The following is a 20800-nucleotide window of genomic DNA, read 5'->3' on the forward strand; positions in this document are numbered from 1 at the left end:
TAATTCGCGCCATTCGTGAGTGAAATGCGCATCATGGGAGGGGCTTCTGGCAAGCGGCTCGCGTCTAATTGCGACATGGATTTTGTTGAGAGGGTAGCGGCACACCCAGACACTGATACACTGCAGTGGTGGAAGCGTCACGAACCAAACTTCCCAAGGCTCAGTAATCCGGCCAAAAAACACTTGTCTGTCCCTGCTACAAGTGCCCCATCAGATAGGCTTTTCAGTCTGGGAGAGGGCATTGTTACATTTAACCGGGCATGCCTCAAGCCAGAGGTAGTAGACAGGCTTGTCTTCCTGGCTAAAAATGTGTAAATGAAGAATGTTGAAACTAAAGTAATGGATGTAGATGTTTCATTTTGTTTACAATTTCAGGGATTCAGGAAAACTGTTTAAAGTTTTGTTTGCACTTTATGAATACCACTGCTGTATGTATTTTTGTACAATCTAATTTAGTCATTTTTGCCACATTTATTTGACCAAAAAGGGACACAATTAAATTATTTTTTCATATTTTAAGTTATTTTGAAGGTGCATTGTGTCACTGTAAGTTTGAGGTTATTAGAAAACTGATAAGCTAAATTTTCACTGTTTACAATGGCAGGGCCTGCCATCTCGTTTATAAGCATGTTTTAAGGCTTGTTTCCTGTTACACTTATGCCCCAATGGGAAATTTAGATTAAACTGCATAAAGGAAAATCAGAACAAAATAAAGAGTACATTTGTTTTGAGCAATTTCTTTGTCAGTTGTAGTTTGTTTTTAAATAGAAAAAATAAATCGATTAAAATCGAAAATCGGGTTTGTTGTGAAAAAATCGGAGATTTTTTTTTTAAGCCATATCGCCCAGCCCTAATTAGGACCCATAAAACATGTAGTCTGTCTTGCTTTCTGAGGGCTAAATGTAGAGCTGCTTATCGCATGGAAGAGCAAGAATCAAAATAAAGGAAAACAACTGCCTAGAAACACTGGGGAGATCTTCATGTTCCAAAGTCTTAATGTGTCCAAACATACACTCCACATCCCTCGTTCACCTCCCTGTACTGCTTTCTAGCTGCCTGTTATATTACAAGAGGACAACATTGTGTTGTATTTTAACTTGAAAAAATTTACTATTAACCATTTGTGCTTGCAGCCGGGTGTGAAATTAGGCTCCATTTTAAAACTTAAATTGAAATGTGCACCAATACACAGATATACATTTTTTCTCAGATATGGCCTTTGAGTAGCCAATATCGAATTATCAATCCAGAACATCCAATTAAAACACTTCAGAAATTATAGCCTAAGCACAAGTTTTGACCAAACAAAAGACCCTTTTGCACTGTGTTTGTTGTGTTTGTGAAGTTGACCATTTTGGGTAGCATGTTGAGTTAGGGAGAGCAGCGGGGGGGGGGGGCTTGCTCTCTTTCCTCTGACCTTTTACAACTTGCGTCCTTGTCACAACATATCTTCTCTTGCTGATGACCTATTAAACTCCCAGAGTCTCAGTCATTCAGTTGCGTGCGGACAGCGCTGCTGTCAGCATGTCCGCCTCTGTGGACACTAAATTAACTGTAGCCAAACTAGGACACTCATAATCCCTCCGTGCTGTATGTCAACATGCCAGCCTGCTGGATAAATAAATAAATAAAATCTCTGAAAGTGTTGCACAAACGCACAAATCTGGGTTATCAGCATTTTCTGTTTGTTTGTTTTTTGATTGGAAAATATGAAAAAACCTGTCAAACAAAACTAGTCAGTAGTCACTTTTTTCAGTTTTCACTAATTTGTCCCGTTTGAAAAAAAGTAAAAAAATGTACAGCTGTGTTTAATAAATAAGTAAAATTACCAATATGTATTAATTAGAACATTTGATAAATATTATATTTATTAAGTACAAACTGTGATATTTTGTATCACTGTAAAAAATCCTGTAAAAAACGGTACAATAAAATGTGTAAAAGTACAGTTACATGATATTTGACACCAAACTTGTACAGTTTCAGTTTTGTTCTGTAACGTTACATTTTTAATGCATTAAAAAAATATGTGAACATAAAAAAATGTATTACAAAATTTTGTAAAATTACAGTTTTTTACACTGAGTATATTGTAGTGTATTTGATGGTACACATATTATTGAAAACATAAAAACACAAACTTTTATTTTTAAAAAGTAAATACACATTTGCTTTAAATTTAAATGTTTTTATTTTGGACTTTGATTTGTAGTTTTGAAGGAACCTGTCTTAATGGCAAATGACCCCTAATAATTTCCACCAAATGCATAATGCAAATAAAGCCCCGTTAATTTCTTATGCTCCAGAAACTTTTGTTTGTTTGCAATCAGTGTGTGTGACATTGTTATGGTCCAACAATATGATCAGACACGGATTAACTTCCCGAGGATAAACACACAGTGCTGCTGTGTTGCCGAGTGCATAAAACATTTTCATCCCAGGGCATCCACACCATCATATCCAGCCTCGTTTTTATCTCTCCTGAATGGGCGGAGGCTCGCCCTGCACTGCACCTCGGCCTCTGTGTGGCTCCTTCTCTTTTTTTTTGTCCCGTCAGAGTTTGCGTGCCGTTTTATAATGTTTTCATTGATGTCAAGACCTTGGTATAAAACATGACTAGCACTGCACTAATTCTCCCTGCGGTCCCCTGCGTCTACCCTAGGCTTCCTACTTGAGCGAGTGACACAGCTGCAGGACTATTTACCCTACGCCTTATTTCCCCTTTATCTTAGATGTCCCAGGATGTCAAAGGCTGTGAATTTAATATTGATTTTATAAAGTACTTTTACTGTAACATGTCAGCCTGGATTAGGCTCAAGCACTCCATGGCTCGTGCAGTGAGCCGGGTTTGCACGCAATGTGGCTTTGCTGGGGCCCTCACTGAGTGGCTGACTGGAGCGAGTGCTTTATTTATTAAAGCGACAGTGTGCTGTGAAAGCAGGGACAGCACACCGCTCCCAGCGATCTTGCTGTCTTGTGTACACAGAATCAGTGCTTTGTGTATACATTATGTCTGGCAATAGAAATGGATCACAGGCGTACCATTGGCCGATACGTAAGCAGACCAATGGCATTATAGATTACATTAAACCCCAGTGATGGAGAAAAGAGCTGAGCCCTTTGCGTGTCAGCCTCCCCCCAGCCTCTTACCCCCCGCTCTCCCCCAAGGGCTGACGTGAGTGGAAGATAGAGGGATACCATACCCCTGATACTCCAAATGTCAGTTTGCTGATGTCTGCTTGTTACCACACTAACTGTATCAACACATTCCCATGATCCAACACAAACAGCATATCCCGAGGGTACATGTACAAAACCATGCGGTGGAAATCGCTCTATTAAAGAGAACGCTCTTTATTACTCTTAAGGAAGTGCAGAAGAGCATGCAGACAGATCATATCAACACTTTACTATAAATAACCATTTTATTTGACATTTTCCAATTTTAACGCCTTATCTCCAATGTATCAATAACAGGTGATTTATACAAGTTATGTACTACAGTAAGTTGTTGTATATGCAACGTGGCCAATAATTGTCAATACATCTGTAAATCTGAAGAACGCTGGTGTCTCATGTCCCAGCTGTCAATCATCTTGAAATCATGTATAAACACAACCTAAATACATGTTGTCTACAACAATTAAATCAGCTGAAAACTTTAATATCATAGGTGTTAAAAGAATGTTCCGTAACCATCGCGCTAGTCTAAAAAAACACTGACACTGTAATTGTTAACCAGCTTATCCATCCTCTGCAAATCTTTTATTATTGTACAAAGGGTCAAGGGTACTAACTGTGTGATATCTGAGTAGATTATACAAATGATTTAACATCACGTTGCGTTTGGTTTTTCGAGCAAAGGTTTGGCGACAAACAAAAGGCGTGATTTAACAGTGGCTGTCGGAAATGGAAAGAGACGATGGAGTTTCACACTTGGCCAGATGCAAGCCGTACAACTCCTCACGACTGTGCTGACGGGAACTGTGTTTGACAGACTCCCTTGCATCAACAATGAAGCAGAGAAAAAAATGAGAGGAGAGATCCACATGCCCTCCACGTTCTGTGTTTGTTCTCTGGAGCGTGTTGTATTATAAACACATCCGAATCGGGAAAACAGAAAGGGAGGGAAGGGTGTTCAGGGAATAGGGGGAGAGTGGGTTGTTGGGAGCAAGGCCCATGCTTCATTACTCCGTAACCCAAACTGTTCACCGACCTGCCCACCCTGGTTTGCTCCCATGGCATGTGGAGACCAACACTGCCTAATAAGGCCTTGAGGTAGGGAAGACATTGGTTAATCCAGGCAGGAATTCCAGCAGGGCATCAGAGGAGTTGGACAGCTCTCCACTGGCCTGAGCTCTGATCCGTATTCTTTTCTTCATTAGCATGAGGCCTGAGGAACCTGGTAGAACAAATTAATCCACCTGCGGGCCCCCCTGCCTCGACTCCGTCTTGACAGAGACCATCATGGAAGGCAGATTAATGAGGAGTTTTTTAAATAGTCCGTACACCTTTCAAAATGAATCTTGAAAATAGAAAAGTGCCATCAAGAGTCTTACATTCTGCATGCTAGAAGGTACAATTCAAATGTATTAAATAACATGGCTGCAATTCGACCTTAGAGACAATGATACAGTTTAGTAGCAAGTTTAATGATGCAATCCATATTGCTGAACAGCGTCATATATCTTAAAAATAGCTTCACAATACCATAAAGGAACCATTTTGACTGATTTGGTCCACATTAAGAACATTTAATATCCAACAAAACTTTCTATTTTAAAAAGCATTCTTTATAGCTGAAAAAGCTTCTTTAGACTAAAAGTAAAAAAGGAAATGGTTCCTATAAGACCTAATAAGAGTAAATGGTTCTTTGGAGAATCAAAAATTGTTATTTTATGGCATTGAATAACTTTTGAATCAAACCTGAACCGGAAATATTTTACTAATTTGTAAGATGAAATTTGATTATTGGAAAAAAGCAACACTAAACCCCATCCCTAAATCTCACTGGCATGAAAGCAAATCATACTAAAATGCATGAATACAATTGTATTCATTCTGTGAGATTGTGTTGTATGATCTTTTGAAAGAGTGTACTTTTAACTTACAATTCATATACAATAAAATATCAATATATATTAAAAACATAAAATAATTAGGTTTGTTATTAGCCACTTGCCAGACTGCTTAATAAACCAGGACCGGATGACACGTGCGCCCGATGAAAAGGTCTATAATAACTGTTGGTACTTTTACACGGAAATGTATGACAACCAATGCATAACTAAAACAAACAGTCTAAGTCTAAGTAAAAAGGATAAGCTCTTTTTCCCCTTTAAAAAGGATTTATCCAGTATCCAAAACAAATATCCCATTAACCAGTGACCCCATCTGGAGCCCTCCAAAAGCCCTACCACCTGACGGCCCAAGAAAAACTCTCAATATTTCATTAAAGCAATTAAGCTTCCCTCAACAGACGTTTAACGTTGAATCTGAGTTCTGCCTGAGTGAATCCATTAAAAGAGCATGAAAACAATAGCCTCTGTTTGGACCAAGTTTGCACCTACCAAATGGTTTTAAGCCACCGATGTCATGTTGAATTAACATTTATTTTGTAGGTGGATTTAACAACATCACACTAGTTGAAAATGTGTAGCCGTAATCCCCCTAAAAGCATTTGAATTATGAAGAGGAACTCTGATAAAAGGTGTGGAAAACAAGCCTTCAAGTAAAGCACATTGAGAAGAGTGACCTAAGGTTGTGGAGATATAATCCTATTAGAAGGCCATTGATCCAGTCTGAATTGAGACTGGCCTTTCCAACACTTATGTTAGTACTAGAGCAGATGCGGATCTGCTAGTCTGATGTTGTATATATCTGTTACAGATGGGCTGATGGAGATGATAAACCAAAAAGTTATTTCATTTGTTCAGATTTATTATGATCTTAGATTTAGAATAAGATTATTACTCTACCAACACGGAGTATCAAAACACTATAAAATTGTACAATAACAAAAATCTTTTTTAAAGGAGTAGTTCAAATTCTGTCATCATTTACTCACCCATGTCATTTCAAACGTGTATGACTTCCATTCTTCCGCAGAACACAAAAGAAGATATTTTAAAGAATGTTGTTAACAGCCCCCCATTCACTTGCATTGGTTACAATAGAAGTGAATGGGGGGCTGTGCTGTTCTGTTTTCAACATTTCTCTAAATATCTTCTTTTGTGTTCTGTGGAAGCAAGAAAGTCGTATAGGTTTGAAATGACAGAATTTTCATTTTGAAAGTGAACTACTCCTTTAAATAGGTTTTGTCCAAAGGCTGTAAGCACATGGAACTTTATTTCAAAAGCCAGATAAGTCTGAGCGGTGCTTGCAGACTAGTGGAGCAAACTTAACATGACCTCCCCCAGCTGCTTGCACCCCCGTCACTCCCCAGCCTCGCATTTACAGAGGGAATGGTCCAAAGACAAGTCCCATGTATAATTCAGAGCCATGTTCGGTCATATTTATGGAGCATTAACAAGTAAGCACAGGCTGGCAGTGGTTTCTTTTGGCTGATTCTGTGTAAAACATTTTTGCACGACCCCTACATACACCATCAGGGAAAAACTCAAAAACCTTAAAAAGAGAAATTGTAAAATGTAAAACATTCAAATCTTTTAAAATAGAAAAAGCAAGAGGAAAATAGCTCTCGGGTTTAAGGATAAAGCTTTGAATCATACCTGGTAAGTTCAAAATACATTGGTGTGTTTCATATTTTAATGCACAATCCACACCAGAGAAATGTTCTCATACTTCTTGGCGCAAAAAAAACACCATATTAGAAAGACGAGAGACTTTGCTGTTGCCAATGGTTACCTATACTAGGACAAACACATACATATTGGGTTATTCATTCTATTAGTTTCTAGGCAACATGTTTCTGGACTGCATTTCAACCTGTCACACCAATATTCTCCACAGCAGACAACAAACAAATACACACACTGCTTCTCTGTCAGGGGTTAATAAAAACATAATTTAATGCTTATATATATATATATATATATATATATATATATATATATATATATATATATATATATATATAACATTAAAACACTTTGGCTGTGTGTTTGTTTAGCTTTGTTAATACACCGTTTACATTTAATATTTTACTTACTAACCAAAGCACAATTCAACAGTGCCTCCCACTTGTTTTATTAGCTTGTGTACAAGAACAATAGCTGTGTAAAAAGACTGTTAAGAACTGTTGCTGCAGTTTTATTTTAATGATTCCACAGTACTGTGAGTGTTTCAAAGGGATAGTTCACTCAAGAATGACAATTCTGTCATCATTTACTTGTACTCAAGTTGTTCTAAAACTGTGTACATTTTATTGTTATACGGAACACAAAGAAAGATATTTAGAAGAATGTTTGTAAGCAAACAGGTCAGGGGCACTTCCAAAGGGAAGAAAACTACTAAGGTAGTCAATAGTGCCCCAGAACTGTTTAGTTTTGTATATTATTGAAAATCTTTAAGTTTATAGTCTTGTCAACTGGAATCAGGGGTTCGTACTATGTCTCATAGACTTCTTTAATAATGCTTTTTTCACTTTCACTGTAAGAGAGCTGCAGAAGATTCTGCTAAACATATGAAAAACAGCTATATGGGTTTGAAACAAAAGGAAAACAGAACACAAAGATATATCCATCTTTCTATATTTCTAAACATACAGTATATCCCATGTCTATTTTCTTTTATGCACACCTGTACCACACCTCAACTAGTGTATAGCTATATACTCATTCTTACAGCTATACCTCTCTAACAATTTATGCTCCGTAAATGAGCAAAGGCTTCATCACAATGTGGCCCCAAATCACTCACAAAAACCTTTACCAATGTTCCTCAGAACTGCCAATCTCAATCTGAGCAGCGGAGTCCTTCAAAAAACAATTGAGAACACCACTGTTCTGCACTCACTTTGGGCAAAAACATCTGGAAAATCAATGTACATCAATGTAATGTAAATTCATACTAAGGGTACCCAAAATCTCAGATTCTGGGAAGATGACAGTGGTAGACCGAGGAGTAATGACTCATCTTCTGCCACTAAAATCTTCATGCACCTCTCTCATGAAATGGATAATCCGGGTTTTGGCATCCTTGAAATCCCTTGAGTTTCTGCTGGAGAGAGACACCACACAGTCAATCACTTAATCACAGGAAATCCAAAGAAATGTTTAAACATGCATTTACTAATATTGTCTAAACCATATGTCACTCTTGATTATGAGACGCTGTGTAGCGATTAAATCAAACCTCGCTTATGAATACAGATGGCTGCACTATGTGGCTCTCTGGAAAGTTTGTTAAGCTTGTAATAAGCTGGAATGTACTTACAGTATGCATATGGCCATATTTCAGACAAAATAGTAAACGGCAAACAAATAGTAAACAGCTAATCCTGTAGAAGCATGCTGCTTAGTCAGGTATGAAAGGTTCAGGATCATGCGTGGCTAGCAAAGCACATGGACTGGATAAAAAAAAGTTAGTGTTTGTTGTAGAAGGGATAAAAACAACAACCGGCTGACTATCAACAAAAGTCAAAAGGGATTTTATTTTGTTAAACAAAGGATTTTGTTTCTTTACATTACTAACACATAAGAATGTTGTTTATGTATGCATTGCTTTAGCTTTGCAGTCATACACAAGGTAAATGTGATTCTGCATGGACTAACTTGGTTCTATTGTCTTCCTTCCCTACTTATTTCTAAAATATTTCCATGAATCTGGCAGTCAAATTAGTATTGTCTTTAAGCATTTTGACAAAATATGAATGCTCAAATTCTAACAAATTAAAGCTGAAAATAGTTAGCTACGGCTGCCTTTGGGAAATAATTTTCTCCTTTGTCTTCTGGGAATATGCAGGTGCTAACATGTATGCCTAATTGACTAGATAAAGCTATTAATTATAGTGGGGATGAATGATCTCACTTTCTCTGGTCTGCTGCTCGATATGATTATGCTAGAGCATGTGATGTCAATCTGGTCTCTCACTGCATTGAGACGGTCTTTATTTTCTTATTTCTATTTTTTATTTCTGTCCCTTCCCACCTTTAATGGGTGTTTAAAAGATTCAAGGACTGTTGTCACTTTTACTCAATAGTCAACATTAGTATAGCAATTAAAAAAGCTCCCGAACCTTCAGAAATTGTTCTTTATCGAGCTTGTGAAATGTCACAACAAATTTGGTACACACAGTATATAGTTATCTAAACAGTCTAGCTTGTTATTTTATAGCAATATACATAAAGGGTGAAAAGGGTTTGAGAGGAACAAACAAAACGAAACAAACTGTCCACTTTTCATGCTGTTAGGTTATATGGCCAACATTTTCAGCAGCTCTCACATTTTAACACATTTCTTGAATGCTTTAAAATCCGTGCGTAAAGCATCAACGTAAATGCATATGTGCCTTCTATTTTCAAACATCTATACATATAAAACCGACATATCTCTGTCATTAAGATACGGCTCGTCATAACCTTCATATCACTCTACAGTAAGCTACCAGCAACAAATAACACCACCGCGACCTTTCTTGCAGAGCCAGTTGCTATGAAACCCATTTCCCTGGTATAATTCATTTACACACTTCATACAAATATGTGGACAATTAACCCCTTTTGTTTGCATAATAAATTTGTATATTTAATGGGCGCTCATCCACATGTGCTCTACAAACTAGAGCAACACAAAGCGGCAGCATTGTGCAACCTGCAACGCCCCATCCACTGCAATCATGCCCTGCTACCTGATTTCAACACAGAGCCAGAAAAGGAGGATAAATTACCCCTAGCACAGCACAGAGCTTTAATTATAGCCTTGCAGACAAGAGAAAGGCTCATTGATGTGTAGATGAGGATGGACTATGCATGTTGCACTGAAAGAACCCATGTTTTGGTGATTCTCTATCAAAAGAACAGCTGGGTTGCCATTTTCTCTCAAATTAGATTTCACCAAAGCAATGCGAAGCGAAACTAAGAGACGCAATTTCAAAAGTTATTTTTCTTGTTTGTTGAGTCATAAGAGCAACAGGAAAAGTCGACGTTGAATTATGTTAGCTGGCAAAAACGGGAGAGGAAGCAAACATCATAATCATCTGCGATGGGTTCAAAGGTTGAATTGAAATGCTTTCAAATGACGCTCAGCCTTTTCAGGCCCTGCAGCAGAATGTATCACAAAAAGACTGAGCTTCTACATGCAGCTACGTGAATTCATCATTTCTTACATTCAGATGAAACAAGCAATATTTAAATAGAGAAACACATAAATAAATCGTTTAAATCACGTCTTTGCATCTGTTTAAGTTAGCTGACTCTACAGTTAGTTAAGCGAGGGACTGTTGGCTGAAATGTGTTACCTCTGTCCAGAGACTTGGTGCTGTTGTGTGAGTCGTTGTGCTAGCGGTCCATCCACTGTTTGTTTTCAGAGAGCTTTAAAAAAGATTGTGTGGTGAAACATTGAGGTGATTGATACCCCTCCATGCCTCGGACAGCAAAAAGCTCCACCCAGTAATAAACCCTGTGACCTGAAGGTGATGAAAACGAAAAGAGACCCCCCCCACCCATTCGCCCCCAAACACAAGCCTATCAGAATTTTTGGTTTTGACTTGTTCCATGATGAAGGTCTTTTCCAATACAAAATGTGCTGTTAGAAGTAGATCACAAATAATGATAGCCTGAGTGTATGTCTACAAAGAGTTTACAACTAGTGTCAAAAAGACCCAAGGGAACAATTTTATGGCACATGAATGCTTTTCTATAGATGTTCCAAATGTTTTTAAAGAACATATCCTTAGTTATACAAAAATGTCAGCAAAATGTTACCCGACCAAGCTAATGGTCAAACTGCACAGTAGAAACGTTTAAAGAACATTTATATAATGTAAGAATAATGGTTAATGCTATTGTTTTGTTATAATTGTTATTTTAAAATGTTATTGTTATTAGTCAGTATAGTTGTATAGCAAGTGAGAAATTTTTATTAATACAGATCATTTTGAAATAACGGTAATCTTAGAGAAATCTGGAATAAAAACTATTAAAATATGTGTCATGCAACTAGCGGATGATAAAATAGAATATTGCCGCTTACCCTCTGAAATCTTGGACCTCCATATTTCCATGTTTTTATTTTTTGCCATAAATCATTATTATTAGTCACCCTTTATGTTTGTCACCAGGTTGCAAATGTGTAACCAATAAAAATTATTGAATAGTGCTTGTTAAAGTTGACAACACAGTGCATTTTTTTTAAATGCAGTGTTTTTTCCATTTCCTGAAAAACAGCAAATTTGGACATCCAAGGTTTTGGAAGGACAGCAGCTATATTTAAAATTCTCTGAATCAAACACAAGTGATTACATATGTTAGCGAAAGTTTGTACAAATTGAGAGGAAATATGTAATCCTCTCATGTCACCGTGCCACTCTTGCTCCGAATCTTTTCACATTTCTGATTAGCAGACACATTTTATCACTCTGCAGACAACTCAATTTTCATTTTGGGTGGGGAAAGAGAAAGGGTGACAGCCCGGGGCCTTTAAGGCGGCTCGGGGACCCCAGTGAGCCCAGCGCTGAAGCTGATAATTAGACTTCCCTGAACCACAGGTCAAAGAGACAGAATTATTTGGCCTGTGTAGACAGCAATTTTCTAAAGCCACACGAGATGAGACATCACAAGCTGTTATACATGAGCACCAGGAAGCTTTTTTCTATTCCCCACAGAAATTCGTATATTGAAAGGGCAGCTAACTAGGGACCATGATCATTTAATTTGACTTCTTTCATGGGAGAGTGCTCCCCAGCCATCAATTTCAGGGACTGGTTGCAGAGCGAACATACCCTGATAATAATATCTAGGTTTTCCCCCTTTTTTTCTTGAGGAGAGAGCTCTTCATATGGGTTGATGGTCATGTCGATTAAACTTATAAAAAGTGACAGAATATAATGACAAGGTTGCTGTCCCCTGTGTAAGTGCTATCAGTTTGGCTTTGAATAAAAAGGCTGGGGATTTAAGAACATAGTAGGGGTGCATAGAAGTATTGCACCACCCCTTATTACGTCTTGTCTTGCTGTATCCTATTGCCACAGTTGAAACATTTCACTTGCATTAAAACCATCATCAAACAAATGTTTTTTTTTGTCAAATGTCAAAATTTTGAATAAAAAGTGTAAATAAAGTCTGGTTAAAATATGCTCTTCTTTGTAGCTTGTTTGAGGAATTGGGCATGTGGAAGACACCCTGACCTACTAGTTATTTCCCTATCTCAAAAATTATTTTTCATGTTTTTAAATGTTTCTCAGACACAAAAATAACAGCATATAGAAACAAGTGCTTGTCTCAATGACAAAAAGAATAATTTGTATAGAGTCAAAGTAAGCCTGTGTAACATTATTACATTTTACATTATTCTTGTCTCACATGCTAGTATGACGTGTAACACAGCCTTGCACCTGCTTCGCGAAGTACCACAATGAACAGTTGAGCTGAAAAGAAAGATTCTATAAGATAGCCGTTACTAAAAAGGTGTTTTTCGTCAGACAGAGGCTGTTGCAGTGGCTGGGAAGGAAAACACGGGGACAGCTGTATAATTATACTATTTTTACTGTCGGGAGCTCAGTATGTGAGAGGAGAATTAGCATCACACCTGTGCATAATTGGCTAAATTAGCTCGCATAATGCAAACTCTGTGAAGCATTGGACACGTGGAGGAAATGCAGTGTGAAAAATTGAGGGAGTTGTTTGGACTCCCTCTGGAATTTAGTCAAGGAAAGAAAAGGTTGGCCTGTAATCTTATATACCAAGTCAAAAGAGCATCCAAGGACCCCCTTGCATGTGTTGTCAAACAATAGCCAAGTCAAGACGTTGAACTTGAGGCAAAAAACAGACAAGGTTCCTAGCTATTATTTATTATCATTTGCTATTATTATTCCACCTAGGCATGAATAAATCTAGGCATCAGTTCTGGCTTTCAGCCAGGGCGGCATAGGTTAGTTTACAGATCTAGTTATCTAGTGTTAATCTTGACACTTCCTTCTGGAACACTCTTCCTTTTAGAGCATTAGATGTATTCATTCATCACTGTGTAGTTTTTTAGGTCATGCAGAACACTTGCAATACATAACAGCATATCCTTAATATAAATATAATTGTACACCATAACTTAAACACTAGCAAAACTGTCTCACATTTCCATTGAATATTTCATATTTTACCTTAAAATTGTATTATGCAAATATGCATTCAAATTGTTTTGAAGTCTACCACAAAATACTGACGTTAATGAAAGATATTAATAAAAGAAATAAAAGGAAATGTAATATAAATAGGAATTTTTATTTGTAACCAATTATTACAAATGTCCAGTTGTCAATTTTAAATTTGGAGGACCCAGTCCTTACGCAGACAGAGCATTGAACTGATTTGATCTACTGCCCCCTGCTGGTTAGTGACACTCATGTGGAATGGACAAGTATATTTTCTTGGGTGTCCAATGGGTGGTAAAATTTGAATGAAAATAGTATTTAAAACTGTTATACATTTAAATGTTATAATCTTAAAATTGTATTATATTCTGACAGATGCCTATTAAACAAATGAAATAGAGTAGATTAAGCTTTAGAAACGTATTGACATTAAGTTGCTAAACATCGACACATTTTTTTTTAAATCACTTATCTCCTCATAAAGTATATTTTGACCATATTAAAATACACGTTTTACATTTCCACAAAAGTCCGCCAACTTGACACTTATTTTGAAGGACAAGCGGAAATTGCGCTCATGTGTTTTGCGCAAGTCTCGCGTGTTTTGCGCAATGTTTTGGTCAGATGCCCGCCCATCGGAAAACCTTTGTTTTGGTTTAAAATCGACCAATCAAAAGCAAGCAGGGGCGGATTTTCACGGGTAGAGGCAGATTTAAAATTTAAGCACATTACACACACACACTGCTCTGAAATGTTTTATTACATTTAGGCTACGCTGTAATGTATATAAAAGCATATTATTTTATTTTCTTGCGCGATTTAACTAGATATAGCTAATGATAACAATGAAGTTAATCCTCCACTAGGAACCAAGAACAAACAGTTGCTTCTGTGGTAACGCGTATGGTCAACATTTTAGCATTTCGTAAGGTTTGCTGCCTAACAAACCGATAATGAAAGCGATAAAAGAGGAGAGTACCGAAATAAAAGAGATGAAGGACCTCAGTAAGTATTTCCTTACAATATTTCAGTGACCAAACTCGTGATGTTGGAAACAGTCGGTTTGCTGACTCGATATTATAAGTTTTAACCTTTAATTTTGTTGTGTTAACCTCAGACTAACATCTTTGTTTATCCTTCAGTTTGTAGTCTTTGTAAGCGCAGCGACAACTGTCCAGAAAAGTATGGGGAGAAGATCACCCTCGAACAGCACAACATGACTGTCCACTATTTCTGTTTGGTGAGCAATCGCCAAGTTAACGTTATATTTTTAAACCTTTTTATACATTGCACTTTTATTTGTAAGAGCAAGAGGTGCTATATTTGTTATTAGAACATGGCTTTTGATTTCTATTGTGCATTTAAGATGCTTGTGTGATATTTGTTTTATTCTCTGGTTCATCTGGTTTTGTTTCAGGATGTAGATTTTACATTGCACATTAAACAGTGACCCCCACATTATCAACATGAGTGTCAACAAGGTGTTGCTTAAATTTAGCATTGAGGTTTATTTTTATTGCTGTGGACTGTATGGTCCTACCAATAGGCTAAAATAATATAGTGTCATGAATGCTTAAGGAATTCTAAATAACACACCACGCACACATCTGTCTTCTCTAAACCATTTTCATAATTATCATAATCTTATTTTGAGTTTTCGATCTAAATTTACAGCTGGTATCTAGTGGGGTATTTCAGAGAGGGGAGGAGCATGAAGGCATTCATGGGTTTCTGGTGAATGACATAGAAAAGGAGATTCGCAGATCTTCTAAGCTGGTAAATACACAGTTTGCTGTCTACGTATTTTCAATTATCACTGTGTGAATGCGTCAGACGCTAAAACTTTTTTTACTTGTCACCTGCAGAAGTGCACCCACTGTAAAAAGTATGGCGCTTCTGTGGGGTGTTTCATCAGAACTTGCAGGCAGATGGTCCACATGCCTTGTGGAATAGAGCAGGAGTTTATATTCCAGTTCACAGACTCCTTTCCGTAAGTTTCTTTTCACAAGACATCATTTCTAGTGCGCAGAAAAACCCTTTCTTTGCCATAACATGAATGACATTTCCTGAACTCCAGCACAGTGGTATAATCATATTTTAGAAAGATACTGATGATGGCAACTTTTGTTTTTACAGGTCTTATTGTAAAAAGCATGCGCCTATTCAGACCTGCGTCTCCAGCCGAAGTCTTCCACTTTCCTGCTCTGTGTGTCTGGAGACAATTGAACCTGTTCTCTCCTACAATGTGCTTAAATGTCCTGCGTGTCATGGAAGCTGGTTTCACAGGGCTTGTGTACAGGTACTAAATGAACGCACATATACATAATTCTTTACAAATGTAATAACCCATGGTTGGAAATCATGCCCTGGATCTCAATTCTGTTGTTGCAGCAACATGCACACAGTGCTGCTATGTTCTTCTTCAAATGCACGCTCTGCAATAACAAAGACCAGTTCCAGCAAGAAATGATTAGGATGGGAATACACATACCAGAGAGGTAAATGGGAGTTATTTCTGAATCTGGCATTATTTTTTTCACTGTGAGGCCCCCCTAATTAAACCAAAAACATATTACATTTCACAATGCTGTAATATCAGTTATTTGGGTTTACATTTACATTTATTCATTTGGCAGACGCTTTTATCCAAAGCGACTTACAAGTAGTAAGTTGGTGGCTTTATTTTTCTGATGACCACATTTTACAGTTAGCACCTTTATAATTGATGCATAATTTGTCTATGCTCATATATATTTTTCTAAACCAGCTTTACGATATTGCTGAGATCCTTTCATATCTGATATGTATCACACATGGCTTTAACATGGCAAGACAATAAATGCAGATGCCTTTTTAATAATTTAATATTATTTGTGCTCAAATATGATACAATCCTTAGAGATGCATCTTGGGAACTAGAAGAAAATGCCTTTGGAGAATTGCTGCAAGTGTACCAGCACTGTGATGCCAGCAAGTGTCTATCTCACAAGGGTCGTAAACACAGCTCACTCTCAGGGTAATCGATGTGCTTATTGAAGTCATTCTTTAAATTAAATTTGATTATTTTATGTTTTTGATACGTTTCTGTTGTTATTAACTTTTTTTTTGGTTTACAGCATTTGGGAAATTGTTCGTTGTATTCTCTGTGGATCCAGGGGAACTCATCGTAGGTGTTCCTGCCTCAAGCTTTACGAAACTGACTGGACATGTCATGAATGCAAAGCAGCTGTTGAGGAGAAAAGTAAACTATTGTTTATTTGTTATTGATCAGCCCATATGTATATCTACTAATAATTAAATTTTAACACTGCATGATTGGACATGAAATGCCTCATACATTATACCTTTATCCTTTTATTTTCTGCAGATTCGGTGCCCCTACCCAACTATACTAAAGCTCCACTGGCTGAAAGGCAAGAGAGGAAGAGGTTATTTAAAGGATGTATCTCCGACCTTCATTCCTCCCTCATTTCTAAAAGGTACTAGCTCAGTTGTTTCTGTTTTGTTAAATGGGCAGTTTACTCAAATACAAATTCTGTCTTTAAACAACCACCCTAAAGCAACAGAACACTAAACAAATAATTTAATATTTAAGTGCTGCAACAATTTTTTTTGGTGTTGCAACAGTCCAGCAGAGACATTTGTAAGAATGCTCACAGCGATCATGGTTTTCAAAACATTGTGTTAGTTACCTTTACTGAATGCATGACTTGTTCCATTTCTTAAAGGTATTGAGGTGCTCTTTACTTTTGTAGGCAGTGTCTGCCAGCCACTTCTGCAGAGATCTTAATGGGTCTGGCTTGTCAGATATCACAGCAGCAGTGCACAGAGGTGTTAGTGGGAGATGGTAATGATGATGAGGTGGTGAAAGCAGCTCTTGCGGTTTTGCGGCAAAGTGACTTTGATCCCTGCTACACACTTTCTGTCAAGTTCTCCAAAGACAAACTAAACAACAGACTCAGGAATCAACGTTGGTTTGTCAGAAGTCTTGTTCACAACTTGCAGACGTCTGAAATCTTTGAGGGACCCAATGGAGCTAAAAACCTGGTTCTGAACTCACAAGGTACTGTAGCGTTCTCTACACAAATTTCCAATGCAATTATGTCAGCTCTAACTGAAATGACTTTGAAAACTAAATTATTGTATTATATTAACAGCTCTGAGGGACGATCTTTACTTTGAGGTCGGCAGCCTGTTGGCCATCTCTTTGGTTCATGGTGGTCCCCCAGTGGGCTTCTTTTCTCCAGCGCTGTACCACAGTCTGTTCAGCTACCCCACAGACTACAGACCTACACTAAAAAACCTTGGAGACACCGTTTTGTCACACAAAGTCAGAAGAGTGAGTTTTGTTATTGTTTTAAGATAGCATCGCAAACTAACAAACCATGATTCTAGCTAACAGAATGACTGTTGTATACCTGTCACAATGTGAGCATTGTTTTTAGATTGCAGATGCAAACTCCATAAGTCAGTTAAGAAGTGCAATGCTGTCAGCCAGGGAGTACTTGGAAGCAGCAGGCTGTTGGCGGAAAGTCAGTAAGCTCTCAGAGAAAGACATGTTGGTGGAGGATGTTCTCAATTTTTACTTGATCATCAGACTACAGCTGCCTATGCAGAGGTTGGTACTTTAAAGGGATAGTTCACCCAAAAATGATTATTTCATAATTTACTCATCCTCTTTTAATTTCAAACCTGTATGACTTACTTTCTTCCGCAGAACACAAAAGAAGATATTTTGAAGGAGGTTGGTAACCGAACAGCACCAGGACCCATTCACTTTTATTGTGTGGACACAAAACCAATGCAAGTGAATGGGTGTCGGTTAACAACACTCTTCGAAATGTCTTCTTTTGTCTTCTGCAGAAGAGGGAAAGTCATACAGCTTTGGTGACAAATTATTATTTACCATTTTTGGTACATTTATCTACACCGTCTGTGTCTGCTGTTTATTCTCTTATAAATATATTGAAGATATACAGTATGTGGGTTAACTTTTCACTGATTAGGTTCTTATTGTTATTTTCAGGTTTCGGGAGGGTCTAAGGACGCTTGGAGTTTTTGAGCAGGTTCAGATGTGCGCTGAAAGTTTCTATTCGGTTTTCTGTGGCCCCGTGGCGAGGGTGACAGCTAAATCCACCCTGGAGCTTTTTACCAAGCGGTTTTCAGAGGAGGAAGATCTGAAAGCAAAAGAAAACACAACCATCAACTTTTGGGAACAGTATCTTCATGAGTGTGAGGGTAAGTTTGTTAAAAATCATGTGCTGTCTGTTGGTAGAATCTAGAAATCGTTTTATCAAGTTTTATTTTGACACATGGGGTTGCATAATCTACCACTTATCTACCGTTTAGGACTAGGTGTTATAATCCCACTATTCAGCACAGTTGAATTGCCCAATAGGACATTTCCCACACCTTATGCATGACAGAGGGAGCAGTCAAGAATACGAATTTAGGAAAAGGAGGTCTGTGGTCTCACTGGGTTAGTTGGGTAGGCATCCTCTGTGTTCGGGGGATTAATGATTCTAGAAATACTGATTGCCTTTCCTTGCCATTATCAAAGAGATATCACATGAGCTGTGATCCTACTTTCATCACATCCATTATCCTGGGTGAGGTGCTGCTGATAATGCCCTTTGTATGGTTCCCAATCAATGCGACACATCGTCAGTTGTGCCCCCAGCCACATTGGGTGTTTTGTCCCTTTATCACAAGAGCACCTCAGCCAAGGGAGTCCCACCGCAGGTTGCTCAGTCCTGGGTGTGTGTTGCATTGTTGCAAGGTCACCTGGCAGCCCATGCTGTGTCCATCCGCCTCAACCAATCAAACCGGCAGCCATTTGGTCACGACCGGACTCTCTAGCAATTAGGTCACGACTGAAATATGTGCTCAGTGCCCCTGGTCCCGTATGGCACAACATTACAGTTACAACTCTTTACCAAACTCAACATAACCATACGCGCCAACCCATTGGCTAAGGCTGTTATAGCCCCACTGGCACCGTTAATGCATGCTCGGTGTCCTCGGTCCCGTATGGCATAACATTACACACAACCATCTTATAAACCATAACCATTTTACATAATCTATCACTTATTATAACAGAATGCATTATGTGGTATGCAAGTGAAAATAAAATGTCGTCTTTATTTTTATCCTAACCAACATATATAATTGTGTGTTTATTGGGGAATGAGCTCACCTCTCATCTTTTATTTCAGAGGGCCAGTGTGCAACATCAATCGAGGACATTCTTACATTTTCTACTGCTACAGATGCGGTTCCAGCCATCGGATTCAATCCGACTCCCACTCTTTCGTTCATAAACTCTCCAGACCCTTCCTGTGCCTTTCCCCAGAGCAACTGTGACACCAATCATCTCATTCTTCCTATACTACCCTCTTATGAGGTCTTCAAGAAACACTTGGACTATGCAGTGTGTCAGTTTTCTGTTATGCAGTACATTTGAAGAAGTCTTTTCTGTAGATTAGCGGGGGTTTACCCAGTTATCTGCGATGGTGCTAAATGTTTATTTATTAGTTACTGAGTATTATTTAAACAATATATTTTTATTTCTAGCTCACATCAGCATTACTTCATTAGGTTATTGCCCTTGAACCATTTTTTACACTTATCAGTAATTTTATATACCCAACTATCATTGTATTAGCAATACCAAATAGAGAATGAGTGTCTAGGTTTATACAGTATTCTACAATTCTGCACATACCTTTTACCTTACAAAAACTAAAGAGCAATCACAAGTCAGCCAGTCATCAGAATAACTAATGTGTTTTTTTCGTAAACTTTAATCTGTGCCTTTTATATAAAGCATGTTCGTTACAAACTTGGATTCATAACAGTGAGTTTATTGAAGTATTTTTAGAGTTCTTGAAAACCAGGCATTTATTAAGGTTCAGATGTGGCTTATAATATACATTGCTTTAAATGGGATCAGAAAAGCCACACCATTCAGTGTTGCACCAGTTTTACCACTGTTAAAATGTTCAGTAGTCCGTGTTTGCCTACAGTATGAGTACCAAGCAACAGGATTTATATTTTCACAAAACAATATGAACAGTTTTTGTTTACAAGATAGCCACAAGATGGTGCAATTGCAACTTTATTGTTTATTACTAGCCACAGTCCAGTTTTCCCATAAAAGATAAATGCTTTTCCACTACACATGCATCTTAGGCTGTTTTTTTCTTAGACCGAAGATAGAAATCATATACTAGAAATGTATGTTTTTTTCCCATTTGTATATTATTCTCATGTTGTTTGAGCATTATGTCTGTTATAATTGATTAAACTTTCTTAGCTATTACTCTCACAGGTTCTAACTTGGGTTCAATGATAATTAAAGTTGAGCGCACTGTAGCAGAACATGATGAGTGATGTGGTTACCATGGTAACTGTTCGAGAGGATTGATGAGATGGGGGCGCTATTCCTAAAGGATCTGTAATAGTTTAAAGTAATAAAAGAATACTCAAAAATTTAAATATTTGTTCACTTAAAGGTTTCATTCTGAAGAC

The 20800-nt window shown here is 37.7% G+C and overlaps 1 protein-coding gene across 1 annotated transcript; it reads left to right on the forward strand.

Annotated features, from left to right (window-relative positions):
* Window positions 1–13942: 13942 nt before the first annotated feature.
* On the forward strand, window positions 13943–20763 carry g2e3 (G2/M-phase specific E3 ubiquitin protein ligase). Its single transcript, XM_079458173.1, has 14 exons — window positions 13943–14272; window positions 14410–14507; window positions 14942–15043; window positions 15133–15257; window positions 15404–15566; window positions 15659–15765; window positions 16167–16283; window positions 16384–16508; window positions 16635–16746; window positions 17023–17330; window positions 17425–17606; window positions 17713–17885; window positions 18294–18505; window positions 19486–20763. The coding sequence occupies exons 1-14, from the start codon at window positions 14221–14223 to the stop codon at window positions 19731–19733; spliced, it is 2124 nt and encodes a 707-aa protein (XP_079314299.1). The 5' UTR covers window positions 13943–14220; the 3' UTR covers window positions 19734–20763.
* Window positions 20764–20800: the final 37 nt, after the last annotated feature.

This window comes from Barbatula barbatula (genome assembly GCF_947034865.1).
Source record: "Barbatula barbatula genome assembly, chromosome: 6".
In the NCBI taxonomy this organism is placed as follows: domain Eukaryota; kingdom Metazoa; phylum Chordata; class Actinopteri; order Cypriniformes; family Nemacheilidae; genus Barbatula; species Barbatula barbatula.